At 31.3% G+C, this 16,651-nt stretch overlaps 1 protein-coding gene across 4 annotated transcripts in view; it reads left to right on the top strand.

The window, feature by feature from the left end:
* The window catches only part of mTor (serine/threonine-protein kinase Tor), a 216,081-nt gene that overhangs the window by 108,678 nt on the left and 90,752 nt on the right, over positions 1-16,651 (top strand). For all 4 annotated transcript variants that reach the window (XM_075364225.1, XM_075364232.1, XM_075364239.1 and 1 more), the window contains exons 21-22: positions 467-571; positions 12,224-12,354. In XM_075364225.1, coding sequence (XP_075220340.1) covers positions 467-571; positions 12,224-12,354 — 236 coding nt within the window. The remainder of the gene's footprint in view (positions 1-466; positions 572-12,223; positions 12,355-16,651) is intronic.

Raw genomic sequence — 16,651 nt, 5'->3', positions numbered from 1 at the left:
AGTGACAATACCTTTTGAGCCCAATACAGACTTGATCTGGTTCAAAGTGATATTCTTCTCTTTGGACCATTGAAAGAAGAGCTGCAAGTGGAAAGTCAGACGAAGAGGTCTCTCTGTGTTGCACTGTAAACTTTATGGACAGTGTGGAAACATTTTTTCTGGAACTAAATTTTGAGACTTGTTAGGAAATGCCCAAAGTGCGTAGAACTATAAAATATGATTGATTAGTTAAACCTTTTTTAAATTAAGTATTATTGTCGTAAACGTTCGTTTAACTCTTTAGTTTCCCTTGTAAGTTATTACAAGTTTCTTAACACTTCTCAAAGAAGTTTGTTATTTTTAACACTAAGACTGCTAAAGAAAATTGCTGTGAAATATAAAACATTTATTTTTGTTAATGTGCATGAAGTGCTGAATTATAATTAGTTTTTAATATATCTATCACTCCTTGTGTTTATGTTTTTAGGAAACAACTGTTGCTGCAGAAGCAGATTATTTGCTGGCAAGGCACAAAATGACTCGTAAACATGGAGAATTACCTGTTCCATCAGAAACTACTACAATTAAAAGAGTTAGTGTTTTTTTATCTATTTTTTTAGCTAGCTTACATCCAGTTTAAAAAAAAGTCTTTTTCGTAAAAAAGAAGTAACCTTTCCGTTTTTTTTAAATTTTAAAGTAATAAAATTTATACATTTTTAATATTTTTGCAAGAAAGCTTCCAATATATATATTATTTATTAATTGAAGTGTGCCATTCTTTGTATTTTCAACCAATCAAATTTTTCTTGTAACAAATTTAAATATCTTCATAAATTTAACCCTTACAGACAGAGATTTTTCTAGAAAGTATTGGAATTTGAAACATTAAGTTTTTCCCGAATATTGTACATCTGTGAAGAGTTAGTATTTTGCTGGTTAAACAATTTTATGCTATAAAATTATTATTATTGAGATTGCTGTTTTCATTTTAAAATATATTTCTTGGATATTGAGTTCGTTACTAACCCTAGTAAGCAACAGTGTGATCTACAAAACCTAGCTTTTCAGTAAAGAAATTTCCAGAGGCTTCTTTTTCTTCAGTTTGTTCCTAAATCTTTGTTTGAGTTCGTCAACTTATTTTGGTATTTTTTATAACATCATATAATGAAATTGGATGTTTGAGGTGAATATTGGTTAAGAATAAACTGACACATTTGTCAAATTTTTAATGGTACTGCAAAGTGAGTTATTAAACTGCAGACTCATTACCGAAGTCTATATGTTTATGTTATAAAGTGAAGGACAAGCAGTTCTCCATTTGGCACAAAGTGCTACCACATCACACCATATCTTTCTGGGCAGTTTTTTTTTGTAATCAAGGAATTTATCCACTTCAGACTGACTTCATGTAACTATTTACAGTGAATATTTCTGAAGCAGTATTGCAGTTAATTATTTTTCTAATAAAATTTGAATAACCCAAGGCAGTTTATTGATTGTCAGAGAAAAGAGAGAAATATATGAAGAGATAATGTAACTGAATTCTATGGTATATTAATAAAAAAATAATTAAGAGCATATTCTTCTCAATTTAATTGGTAGTAAACAATCCTGTATGGTGAATTCTTTTAGTATTCATGAAGTTTAATGAATCCCTTTATGAAGTTGATTTTACTAAAGAAAATTTCATCGAGAATGTAACACTAAAAATTGCATTTTGTCCAACCAGATTAGTAATGATGCTCCCAGTGAGAAACTTTTTAGTTAAAAAGGATAAGGAAAGAAGTTAATGTTATGTAATAAAACTTTTCTGCTAGGTTAGAGGAGGAATTGTGAGGAAAATCAGTGAAGGGTGAATATTTTGTGCAGATGATTTATAATAGGATTGCATTCTGTATTCATAGGACTTGAAAATTTCCAGGAGAGGGGGATAAATAAAAATTCACCGGAAAAAGGGATTCAATGTAAAAATATTAAATAGGATTCAGAGTAAAACTGAAATCCTGAAAAAAAAACTTTCTGAAATTAGAAAGTAGTTGTTGATAATTATTAGATGGAAATTGAAACAGTTTGAAAAGAATGTAATTAACGATTTCATGGATTAAACTGGTTCTTTAAAAGAGGTAAGAAAATGAACAATCAGTTAATAAGAAGTGTTGGATTCAGATGCTTAGAATAAATTATATTGGAGAAAGAAAATAGAGGAAATTACTCTTTTTTTATGGAACTGTACAGTGGTCACTTAGTTGGGAATGATGCCGAAATTTGACAAGCAAGTAGTATAGATACTCGGAACTATTTTAATTCTGATTTGTCCATTATTGATGAGGAGAAGGAGATTCTACTGGAATTTGAAACCGAACAGAAACAAAAATAACAAATAACAGTTACATGATTATAGGTGGAAAGAACATGCTGATAGGTCGTGTGAAAATATTATTCAAAAAAGTATTGGAAAGTAGTCGTGTGCTTGGGGTGTAGAAGTACAACAAAATAATCATATAAAAAAAAAGATGTAGATAACATTATTATTAGGAAAGATTACTCATACCCAATTATACGTAGTTATCAACCTATTATGCTGTATCTTCTGGGACCTATAAGCTATTTACCATTATTTTAAAGAACAGGATAATTACATTTATTTACAAGAACAGGATAAATCATCCAAGATCAAGCAGGATGTAAAGCTGATTTCTTGACTGACATCCGCAAGCTTGCAATTATACATATAAATTTAAGTGTTCTTATTGAAAATTTTGAATAAATTAAACACTATTTGTCTATAGGAATTATGATGAATGGGATGTGTTTATCAAGCTTTACGATCTGATGATATAATGGTGGTGATGGTGATGTAATGATGGTGTAGGCATAAAGAATTGGTATTAAATTGGAATAAAACAAAAGTGAACACTTGCTCTGGAAAGATCCTATTATGGTAGAGAAGGTAGACTATTGAAATAGTAGATTTATGGAATTTATTATTTATGGAATGGTAGATTATTGAATATGTAGATAGTATAGATGTATATGATAGATTGTACCCTTCCAGGAAGGAAAAGTAAGGAGGTAGGTGGCAGAATTAATTCTGGTTGGGAGAAATTCTGTTAATTAGAAGAATTTTTAATGAAAATCTTTCAAATGGATTAAAAGTAAAGGTGATTTTAAATTGTATATTTCCTGCTGTTTTTATGCTTGCCAAATTTGGCTGCCTGCAAATTAGAAGATTGGAAGTAGTTTGATGTAGGATTATTAGAAGTGTGTTTGTTGTTCTCTGCTTTGGCAAATGGATTTGAGGCGCTTGCCTCTAAGCCATCTAAAGTTAAGGAGTTTATAGTTAAAGAGCAGTTTCTATCCTAATGCTTGTGTCTGTTAGGGCAGAGTGGAAATGCTATGCTAGGTGCTTAAAGGTAAGCTGGAGGCCAACTTAGCCTGCAAGCAGCCAGATGTGATCTTTCTAAACAGAAGAGAGAGCTCCACCAAAACAATTAAAGAGATTTGAAAGGACTGTCCTTCAGGGCAAGAAGTCAAATTTGAAAATTAGGAACGCAAAGGATACTAGGAAAGGTATGGTTGTTGTAGCAGATGACAAACAGACAGTTAGTCATTTCAGAATCTGTCAGTAGTAAAATGTTGGAGGTCGAGATGGATCAGAAACGTAAAAGGAGGCCTCGAGTCATTGTCTATGATATAGATCATCATTTGTACAAGAAGTAGATTGTGTCTCTCATACTGGGACAAAACACTGATTTGGATGAGACAATATTCAAGTCGTGAGTGTAGGATTTTATTCTAATTGGTAGATGTGATGCCCAAAGTTATCACGGTGTATTCGAAGTTGGTTCTACTCTTGTTTAAAAAGTTAGTTGCTGAGAGTAAGTTGTTTATGGATTTTTCTTCTTGCAGAGTCAACGAGTACATTGATGTTCAGAGACTTTTTTAAGTTTGTAGATTTGATCATAGGGCAAAATTCTGTTAGTATGCTTCACTCTGTGCACATTGTGGTGATGAGAGTCACAAGTGTGAAGTGTCCTAAAAAGTCTGAGGTTCCTATGTGTATAAATTGCAGAAGGTTGCACAAGGATTGCAAGCTCTCAGTTGATAGTAAGGATTGTGGTTGTTATTTAAGATCTGTTGAGATGTATTTTAATTCATTGCATGGTTAAGTTTGGACAGATTCTCAAGGTGCTTACATTGTTCAGATTGAGTTAGGTGAAATTGTTGAAAGGAAGGTCTCTTAATATAATTTTTCTGCAACATCCATATATGGTACAGGTAATCTGCTAGACTTTTAAGAGTTACAAAATATTGTATACTGGAAGTAACAGTATGTCCACAGTTCTGTGTAGGACATTGAATTGTGTCTTTTTGAGGCAGGTCTCCAATATTCATCTTGTTGCTGTTAAACTTGTTATTGATGGTCTTGATTTCTGTGTTGTTAGTTTAAATTTTCAATATAGAGATCCCATTGAGGAACATTTAGAAAAGTGGGATAGAATTGTTGGTCTTGTTGATAACTGTCCTATAGTGTTCTGTGCTGATGTAAATACTAAGTTGCTTCTTTGGCATAGTGGAGTCCCAGATGATAGTGGTGAATTAGTTGAAGGCTTTGTTGTGTAGTATGAGTTAGAGGTTTTCAATGTTTTTGTGCGTTACCAACATTTGCTGGAATGGTAGGTGGAAAAACATTGTTTGCTGGAATTAATATTGATGTTACTATTGGTAGGATATTCCTTGTTGGGTTGATGCTTGGTCTATTGATCATTGTTCTAGTGATCATCAATTAATTATCTTTGATTTGGTTAGGGAGTTGCGAGACACCTATAGATGCAATGTTCCTGTACAGCAGGGTCATTTCCTACAGGGGGACTGGTCTAAATTTGTTAATATTTTCTCTGCTAGACTCCTTCTGGTGTTGAGTGTACAGTAAAAGGACATAAACATAAGAAAAATATTCTTTTGTCAGTTCTCTCGACCCAGCAGGATATTGTTTCTAATAAAGCTGAGATTATAAATATTCTCTTGAATAATTTATTGTCAGATTATGTTGTGACTAATGTAACCTTGTATCATATAGAAGTCTGAGAGGAAGTTAATGCTTTTCGCTCTGATGATTTATCTATAGAAATTACAGACACAGGTGCATCAGGTAATTTGTAGGAATAAAGCTCAAGGTTTTGATCGAATCACTGTGGAGCTCATTTTCCATTCTGTTGGAATTCGTATTGGTATTTTGACTAAAATTTTTTATAGGATGCTGTTTGGTGGCTATTTCCCTGTTTGCTGGGAAAAAGAGAAAATTCTTAAATTGTTGTTAAAAAGTGCCAACAAGGAACCCACTGTGAGCTCTTCTTGTATGCCTTTAACACTTTTGCCAGTTATTGAAAAGATTTTATATCTTATTGTTACTGATAAATTGAAAAAAAGTTGTTGGTGGATGATCAGTATGGTTTTCACCCAGGCACGGGCATGAAAGATGCTATTCTAAAGGTTATGAGCATCGTCTTAGATATCATTTTGGACATACCAGACGCTTTTAATAATTTGTGGTGGCCCTCTGCCCTGTTTTAACTGCAAGTGTGATTTTGCGCAGAATGAGCTGAATGTTATGTAGTTATGTAATTGAGACATCATTTTTCAAGATGGTGTCTCAGAAGTAGGAAAAACGCTATCTAAAGGTTGTCCACATGTTAGTGTTTTAGCACTCAGTGCGTTGCTCTGAATTGTTGAATTCGATCCTTTTATGCAATTAAGTTACCCAGTGGATACTGCATCATCACATATGCAGATGATGGGCTTTTGTTGGTTAAAGGGAATTTGAGAAATGAGATAGAATTCAGAGCAGTCCAGGCTGGCAAGGTACTTCAGTTGTAGAGTTTGCAGCATAAGATGGTGTTTGATGATATTGCTCAAGGATGGATTAGCTATACATCAACCTTGTATATCAATAGTGGGCCATCAAATTATTTTCTGTCTTCTTTACATTGAGGCCTGATGTAAACAATCTGCATGTGTGTGATGCATGTAAATACCCAACATATACATATGACAACCTTCAACCAGGTGATGCAATCCACTGGTTGGACAAAAATGACACATCACTTAAAAATTGCTACCACAAGATAAGAATGTTGATCATTACTTATGCTTGCTATTAATCTCAGATTATCACAGTATTAGTTATTATTATGTAAATATAAATATATTAGGTCTACAGCAATGTAAGTAATGGACTATTATTGAAAAATTTATACTAATTTCAGTGTGCTAATTATGTAATATTTGTATTATTTGCTTCTTGAGGCCTAGAGTTAACAAACATTCTGTATGTTAAGTGTAAGTATTTGAATTTCAATTCAGTACATATCATGTACGATGTTATATAAACAATAGCAATACTTCATAGCTATTTATAGTTTTATAACAGTTAAATTATATTTCCAACACTATTTTAAAAATGATTATTTGGTCTCGTGAAACTTCAGTTATTTTAACTGTAGGATTTTTAACTGCTCGTAGTAGAAGTTACTGTGAGTGAGGTTGTTTTTGTCATTAATTTGGTTTAAAAAAGTATCAAATTGAAATTTATGACTTATTAGCTTTATTACACTGCTAGAAATTAAGCTTTTGTTTGTGAAATTAAGTGTTTTTAAGTATTGTGAAATTTAATAATTATGGCCGAGAGTCCTTCTTGCTGTATAGTTAAAACATAGAAAGGTAAAATATTAGGAAGTGAGGGAAAAGACAATAGTTCTTAATGTTTTCAATAAATTTCATGAAAAATACCCTATTTTAGAAATTCAAGAAGCACTTGCATCTGAATTCACAGGTGTATCCATTTTAAGTATTGACAGATAGCGAGCTGAGCAGAAAAAAATATGGGGTAGTACGTATGCCAAAAAATAAAAAAAATTTTCAATACCAAGAAATACAATGTTCAATATGGGCTAGCGTACATAAACTTTTTTTGTTGATGGGTTTCAAATTTGCAAGAAGAGTAGAAATAGTTTTATCATTGATATAAATGACATAAAGATTTGACAAAGAAAATATTTGAAACAAATTAAAAAGTTTAGGAAAATGGGAAAAAGGATTTTTTATCTGGATGAAACTTGGGTGAACACAGGTCAATCAGTCAATGAAGTTTTGTATGACAGTTCTGTTAAGATATCTAAACAGGCTTCTGATTTAAGTACTGGTATAAAATCGGCAAATAACAAAGGAAATCAGTTTATTGTAGGTCATATAGGGAATGAAGATGGATTTGTTAATGTTGCATTATTAGTTATCAAATTTAATAAAAAAAGTGATTACTGCAAAGATATGAATGGTAATTTTTTTAAAACTGATTTAATACAATTATGAAATTAATTCCGCTGAATAGTGTTATTATTATGGGTAGTACACCATGTCATAGTGAAAAATTAGAAAAAATCCTGAATACATGATGGGTTAAAGTGGATATAGTATTATGGCTGAGAGAAAAACAAATCCCATTTGATTCTACATTTTTAAAGGTTAAATTCCTAGAAGTTAAAAAGATCAGCAAAAATTTACCAAATATGTAATTGGTGATTGGCTGAAGCAAATGGACATACAGTATTTCGATTTCTACCATACCACTGCAATCTGAATCCAGTAGAACTAGTGTGAAGTCAAGTAAAAGTCAATTGAATCATCAATTTTGTTATTACAAAATTGATTAATTAGTGTATATAAAGGTTTTACTTAAAAACAGTATTGCTGAGGAAATGGCAGATAACTGGTGGAACTATGCTGTAAGAAGAAGAAAAACCTTGGAAGTTGGATTATTTTGTTGATATCGAGGTGGATAAACTGATTATTAATTTCAAAAATGACTCTTCAAAATCTAATGTTAGTGAAGATGAAGATGAGATGTTAAGTGGATGTGATTATTTATCAAGAGATTCACTGTAAGAAATTGAAAAACCCAACAAAAATGGTAATAAATCATAAAATATTTTTAAATATATTTTTATACATGTAAATAGTATTTTAGGGTTTGTGTAAAGCACTTAAAAAATTATTTACAAACCTATTTATGTTTATCATTTCATTAAACCATTATTATTTTGTATAGCTACTAACTGTGTATGACAGTTACTGCTGTAATTGTAAAAAAATTACCATCAAAGATAATTTTAGTATATTTATCAATTTATAACCTTTTCTTAATTTAATAAACATTAAATGTTTTAGAATATAATGTGCAGTAGGCAACTATTTCTGTATTATTATTACGATTGAAACTAAATCAGGCATATAAAGTAGCTATTGCGCAGTTTTGTATACACCCAGTTCATACTGCCTAGCTCAGCATCTGTTTTGTTTACTTCTGGCCTTAACGTAAAGAGACAGATATTAGGTATACCCTGCTGCAGAAGTATCTAGGTGTTATCCTTGATGAGAATCTTCGATTCAGTGAGCACTTTCTTTATGCTACCAAAAAGGGTTGTTCTACTTTCTTCAGTATTCAAAAAGCAGTTCTTCCCAATTTGCTGCTTAATTTCAGAACCATGCTTGTTCTCTATATGGGTAAGTGTGAAGGTTTAATGCTGTATGCTGCACTTGTCTGGTCTCATCAAATGAGGTACGAATGTTATAGGAATATTTTGTTGAGAGCCCGTGTCTCTTGTTATCTATGACTGCTGCCTATAGGACTGTCTCCCAAGAGGTGTTCCTTGTTATTTCTGTTATTAAGCCCATTAATATCCTTGTGGCTGAGCACCAATTACATTATGATGCCATTCATTTAGGCTAACTTACCTCTGGGTGCATAAAAGAAATAGACAACCAAGGTTTCCATTTATGGCCGGTCAGATAGACAGTCATTTGATGATGGTTACACACATGGTATTTTTCCTGATGTGAGAATTCAGGTTGTTAGGTGGATTTTCCCCAGTCATTGTATTACACAGTTTTTTCAGGGCATAGTGCTTTTTGAGATAGGTTGGCCAGATTTGGTTTGATTAATTCAGGCTTGTGACCAGAATGAAGGGCCATTGATGATGTTTGCCATGTCTTATATATCTGCCCCAGGTACAAAGTTGAACATATCAAAGTAGTTAGAGGACTTGCAAGGATAAACTCTTGTTTTAATCTAGCAAGCTAATTAGAAAACCAAAAGGGATTGGAACATAGTTGTTGGCTTCCTTAGATTCTAGCCCTGCAAAAGATGGCTGAGGGGGTCTAATACTATTATAGATGTATAGATAGAATAGCAACCTGGGTGGTTAGGAGCCTGCTGGGATGCTTACTTTGCTAAAATAGACGTTTTGGCATCAAGCCCCAGTTATATTTGCTGTTAGGATGAGATTGGATATGTGGAGAACCCTGTGATGGTGCTGCAGGGTAGGAAGGTCTAAGCACATTGACCTTGCTCCCAAAAGCAGACACCAGAGCAGATTAAGATAGGGTATGTTCTCATTCTCATTAGAGGCTTATTAAATTTGTGAATCTGTTTCTTGATTTTGAAGTAAATCAAGAGGACTTCGGCACATTGAATTTTAGGGCAAAATTGTCATTATTACAATCAACACAGGTATGAGGATAGTATGTTTGGTGTTGAAAGACTCAATCAAATAGTGATCTGAGTGCATAGTCTAATTGTAGTTAGATATGGGAAGAGTTTTAGTATGAAACCTTTGGTATTAGAGGAAGGCACGGGGATCATGCTTCCGCAAATTGGTTAATTTGATAGTTGAGGATTGTAAGTTAAAGTAGATGGTCGTGGTTGGAAGAAACCATATGAAGATGATAGTAAGTTGTGTAAATTCACTGATGGAAATGTCTGCCAAGGCATGTGCATAGTACCATCGTGAAAGAAGCCAAACTGATGACTGTGATGTGTTATCAGGATTATAGGGTCTAAAAGACGACCTCTGGTAAAGCACATCAGGGCTAGAAATGGAGGGGGTGGTGTGGTGACCAGGATTGTCACAAGGTGGGTCTTCCCCTGCCGGGTTCAGGGTGTGATAGGAAGAGATATGATTAGTAAAAGAGAATGTATTAAGGATGTTACATTTTGAGATTCCAATGATTCCAACATTATCAAGCAATTATGTTTGATATTGAACTTGAATATCATGAATTCAAAAAAAAAATATATATATATGTTAAAAAAAGGATTTATAGTCTACAGTTTAAATCAAACAGACATGTAATAGCCTTCTTTTTTTGATAATACAAAATAGTTTATTTTCACTTGAATAACTATAAAATTACACTACCAAATTATGAATAGAGAAATTAACAATGATATTTTTTTGCTGTGGCAAAATCAGTGCCAACTGTAATTCTGATGGAGAACAATTAAATTTGTTTCATAGGTTCAGTTTAAGAAGTCTTATTTCAAATTCTGATCTAAATTATTTCTTTAAAAAAATGTAGTTTTCTATTTGGAATTATAAATCTTAACTACACACAGACATTGTTATTTTTATGTTTCTTCTTTCTTTTGACATTTCTGTGTGTGCTAAGGCTTCATCAATGTGTATAGATTTTTATTTTGTATAAATTAATTGTTGATCAATTAATTTTAGAGTAGTTTTGAGATTTTTATTGAACCAATATTCTTCAAGTGCAAACTATTTAATGTATCACATCATTTTAACTATGTTTTTAATTTGAATCATCTATGAAGTTTTCTGTAATGAAATTAGTATCATTGCAGGAAAAAACATATCTAATTGTTTAAAAGGTCATTTTTATAAATTATAAAAAGTACAGTGCTTAGAATTAATGTTGCTGGAATAAAGAGGGCAGTTTCACTTAAGTTGTACAATATTAAGAGAAATTTCAAAATGTTACTTTCCTTATATTGATTTTACTATTCTGAAGCCTTAGGGAAAAGAATATTTTCTGTTCTCAGCCCTTAATCAGATACAGAATTAATCAAAAACAATTACAAAGCTGCAGTGCTAGAGAACTTTTCTCTAATTTAATTGAAACATCCTGAAATATCGGTTTTCCTTTCTGAAATCTTAAAAAAATTACATTATACTTAGATAAGTCAAAAAACAACAAAAATTGATTGTGACCTCTTCAAGTAATTCAGTTGTTAAAGATTAAAATCAGTTCTCTGTGTAAACTTCCCTTTCCTCTAATCTAACTATCACAGCTCAAGAAATTGTTATTCACAGTTCAGAAATTGTTATACTCTCTAATCATAATCGATGCTGTCTTTTCTATAAATTTCTAAAATAAAGAATCTGGAGAGTAATTGTCTGACTGATGTCCACACTGGAACTTATCTTCTTCTCTTTTTTACAGTGTATAAAGAATTTATATAAAAATACCTTTTATACAAAAATTACCCAGTATCTTAATATACTGCGACAAGCTCTAATCCGTAAAATCAGATTAACATGTAAAATGTTGTAAGGTAAAGGTTCAACAAGTTTGATAATGGAATTGGGTATTTCTTACCACCCAGTTGTGGTTTTATTTTAAAAGTTTTGCATTACTCTAATTTAGATTTCACATGACAAGTACTCCTATAAAAAAAGATTTCTTTTGCTGACTTGGAATTTTCAGTAAGGAAAAAATTGAATTTTGTATACTTGCATTTTGAGAAGGTAACAATCCTGTGTTACTAAATAAAAAATTGTTAAATTATTAGGCATGGGAACTTAAATACTACCAATTATCTGAAGTTTGCTACATGCATTGTATGTGGAAGTAACCTCTTTCATACAGCTTAGAAACATTATCGGATTATTTATTAAATTTATTTTAAATTGTATTAAGGTGTTACTACCAGTAATTTTTATTTTTGAACTTTTGTAAATTTAGACTAAATTGTAAAATTGTAAGTTTTGTAAATTTTAAGCATTTAAAATTAAAACAACCATGAAGAATGTAGACTTTACGAAAAAATGTATTTATATCTTTATTTTAACAATGAATGCTCTAACATTCTCCTAAAATTTTATTTAGATGCGATTTTAAATATCTTAATTGTCTGCTTGAGTAGAATGAATGAGTTTTTGATTCACATCTGTTCAGTTCTTAAATTATTTCAAAATATGATTTAATAATAAATTCTATTTGATGCTTACAGAAAATTCTACATCATTGTACAATTAAAAACTTGTTGGTAATTATACTGAAACAGTGGTCAGTAATTTTTTCAGTCAATTGAGGTAGTCAAAAAGTGTAATTTAATATTTTTGGAATTGTATAAAAAAACCTAATATCTAATTAAATTTTTTTGTTATAGATGAAAACATCCCCTTTAAACTTGAAAAAAGCATGGACGGCAGCCAGATTGGTCTCAAAAGATGATTGGTTGGAATGGTTACGGAGACTTTCCATAGATTTTTTGAAGGAGTCTCCATCACCGGCATTGAGGTATAGAATAGTACAGTTTTGTTTATTATTAATATGTAAATGACGAATGTGTTGGTGAAATAATTTAAACATATGTGGTCTTTCTCGTTATTGATTGTCAACATAGATGCTAATAATTGAATCACTGAATAAAGCTATTAAATTGAATTGACCAATCGATAATGTATTTTCAATCGTTAGATAATTTTTTGTTTTGATTTTTAACTAAAATGAAATATTTTTAATGCAGAGAAAATATTTAAAAAAATGAATGAGTAAAAAATTGTTTTTGATCAGTTCTGTATCTGATCAAGGACTGAGAACACAAAATATTTTTTTTTCCTGAGGTTTTAGAATAATAAAATCAGTATAGAGAAAATAATAGTTTGAAATTTTTCTTAATATTGTACAACTGAAATGAATTACCCTATTTGTAAACTGTTTAACATTTAAGTTTATAAAATATTATTTTTCTAATAGTTGTAATTTATTGTACTTTTCCAGAATTGATTTCCAATTGGCTTTTGGAAGTAAACTAATTGATATACCTTCATGGCATAAGCACAGTAGTCAGAAGTGATCTATAAACTCATGTTATTCCTTGATAAAACATGTATTTTGTCTAGTTGCTCTTGCTATGTGTGAAGTGATTTGTTTTTTGCAAGCAGGGCTAGTACCACTAAGATTCATTGATGATTGGTATGTTTATGTTAACTAGGTTATGAGTGACAGTGCTCAGACAATTTGTTTGATTATAACAATTGGTATGTTTATGTTATCGAGGTTATAACTGACAGTGCTTAGATAATTTGGAGGAGAAGCACAAATGTACTTTGTTGAGGAAGGGAGTCAGACACTAAGTTATGACTCATTAGCTCATTCAAAAGGTTTAAATAAGTGGTGCATGATCAGTTTTTAATGATGATTTCTGTGCTGTCAAATGAATATCCACAAATTCTGAAAATAACTTAAGGAGACGAAGACAGACTTATGAGTTGTATTATAGTTTAAGGCCAAAGGCCAAGCAAGTCATATGGACAATTATTGGAATATATATATATATATATATATAGGATGTTGTGACAGATAGTTATGATTATCATCGTTATTTGAATTTGAAAAAATTATAAAAAGAAGTGCAGTATTTTTTTTTACCAGTACATGAAGCTTCGTGAATTTCTGTAAGAAAAGCTTCCAAAACTGGCAGACTGGATAGATAAGGAGCTGTAAACCAAATAGGATAAATAGAATTAATAAAATGAAAGGGATCAACTTACCATGTTATATCAGATCTACATCAATTTTTAAAAAAGCATTTATAAATTTTATCTTTTATTTTCCATAAGTACTAGTTTAAAGCAAAATAAAAAAATTATACAATGCTATGAAATTGTTTTGGATGTTTTGGGTATGAACTGTGACAGCAAAGTTTGTTCCAAAACTGTTGAATGTCGAACAAAAACAGTGGTGAATGGAAGTTGCTTAATGAAGTCAACAACGATGCAGAACTACTGAAATGTGTCATAACAGATGGTGAAACATGGGTTTACGGATATGATGTCGAAACTAGGCTCAGTCGTCCCAGTGGAGGCATTCTGGATCACCAAGACCGAAAAAAGCACAAGTACAGTTGAATGTGAATGTTATGCTCATCGTGTTCTTTGACTTTAACAGAATAGTGCATCATGAGTTCTTAACAAGGTCAGATGATCAATAAGAAGTATTATGTACAAAATCAACGTCGTTTGCTTGAAGCAATCTGAAAAAACACCTGGATTTGTGGCAAAACAATTCATTGCATTTGCACCACGATAATGCGCCTGCTCACACTTCATTGCTTGTTTGTCAATTTTTAGCCAAAAACAACACTGCAATGATACCCCAGCTGCCATATTCGCCAGACATGGGCCCCATGTGACTTTTCTATTGCCAAAAATAAAGAGAACCTTAAAGGGCCATTATTTTACCAGTGAGATTAAAAGCGAATAGCTGAAAGTGCTACAGACTGTTTCAAAGATCGAGTTCCAGAAGTGTTTTGGGGACTGGAAAAGCACTGGCACAAGTTTATAATATCTAATGGGGGTTTTTTTTGGAGGGGATAACATTAATGTAGATGAATAAATAAAATTCTTTCCAAAATACCAAATTTTCGTTACTTTTTGAACACACCTCGTACTCATAAACATTGTATCAGCATTTATATTTACATATTTGTAATTCACATTTATGTATTATACATTATATTCATGTATATATAACTTATTTGTAATTTCATGTAATGTTATTATCTGTAACATATTGGCGGTAACTTCATTTACAAAAAAAAAATCCATAACTCCATTGTTAAAAAAAACCATCAATATTCTTTTTTAAAAATTTGGAGCTTGTTTACATATTAAGAAGATATACGTGATCTTTATAATTATTGTGTTATATAATTAGATAATCAGATAATCATTGTTCTACTGTATGTGAAATGAATATCTATACTGTTTTAAGCCAAGCATTATTATTTTATAATCATTACTATACATAAACATTATAAATATTACTATGTTTAACTGATATGCACATAAAACTTTATTTATTGTTCTATATTATGGTATAATCTATACAGCATTGTATAGTACATTACATTACATTCATTGACTTTATTGTATAATGCATTTATTTACAATAATATTTTGTATGACATATTGAGATAAATCAAATCTTATTATTATTTTCATATTATTGTAACATTTCATTTTAATATTATAAAAAAATCATCATATGATTTTTTGCGGGCAGTATGTTGAGTCAGCTCCTGACAATTCACTTGGCTCTGCACGATTCACTCAGGTCCATGTGATACACACAGCTCCTCATGGTTCATCAGCTCAATCTATACTATATAAGCTGGCTCCACATTAGAAGCAGTCAGTCTTCTTCCAATAGCCTTCATGAACCCAATGTAACATTACATAAACGGTTCAGTCATATTACATACAAAAAATAATATTAATATGTTTGTAAGTTACATATTCAAATAAAAATAATTAAATATAAATTACAAACGCGTATTTATTCATGAACCAGCACTAATAATGAATTAGAATAATTATTTCTAATCAAGGTACTACACCACGATGACGGTTATTTTACACGTTGCTCAAAGTTGTGATAAATTCACTAAAATTTGCGTAAATTCTCACTGTACAGTCCAGACTTGTAATCCTGTGATTTTCCACATATCTGGTTTTGCTGAAAGAAGCTTTAGGAGAGAAAGATTAGAAGATGATGCCACAGTCTAGCATTATGTGCACAATTAATTGTTGGAGCAGCCATCTTGTTTTTTTATGAGGGATCAGGAAGCTATCTGTCTGTTGGATAAAATGTATTTCATTTTTATGAGGGATCAGGAAGCTATCTGTCTGTTGGATAAAATGTATTTCATTTTTATGAGGGATCAGGAAGCTATCTGTCTGTTGGATAAAATGTATTTCTGTTGAAGGAAACTATTTAAAAAAATAAGTTAATTTATTTGTAATTGTATCTAATATCAGTAAAGCTGTGTAAACAAATTCCAATCATTCTGTTTGAATGCTCTCATACTTATACTGGGTTCTTTACCCAGTTCTTTACATAAGTTCTTTACTGGGTGGTTATCAAAACAACTGATTTGTACAAAACTTAATTGATGGCCATAGCATTTCCATTTTTTGAACAATGAAAATACTTTGGCTTTTCTTTGAGTCCTATAATAGAAAGAGAATGAATATTTTGACTAAATTGGGGTTGGGGAATTGAGAATGACTCAATTTTATACATGTGGAATGCAAGGAACAAGCCAGAAATTTGATGTCGGTACTATAACTGAAAAATGATAACAAAGGAATTGTTGAAAATTAACTGGGGGTAATGATGTTAGAGGTTATGTGCACAACTAGGTGCACAACTCCTCTTCTTATTAGCTTATTTGGAGTTGGTCTAAAACGATGGATGGGATACTCATGAAGGATATTGTTCTGAAGAAAATTCATGGATCCACTCCAGTCATACAAAGGTTTTTACTTAGTAATGTGGTTAGTAATTCAAATATCCTCTACAAAGCCCAAACTAGATTCCAAGTACTGTTTTCTATTTGCCAGGAAGAAAGTCTGGTTAGCTACTCAGAGCTTTGAATTCAATTAGGATATAACTGACTGGGTATATGTAATGAGTGGCAGAGCTCTTTGATGAGGATTGGTAAATTCTGATTTCATGGTAGATTAAGTGGATTATTATTGATTCTTGTTAGTGTGTTTTTCTCATATTTCTTTAAAATCTGTATAAGGTA

This window comes from Lycorma delicatula, chromosome 1 (assembly GCF_047948215.1).
Source record: "Lycorma delicatula isolate Av1 chromosome 1, ASM4794821v1, whole genome shotgun sequence".
Lineage (NCBI taxonomy): Eukaryota > Metazoa > Arthropoda > Insecta > Hemiptera > Fulgoridae > Lycorma > Lycorma delicatula.
This window is presented reverse-complemented; position numbering and strand designations above follow the sequence as displayed.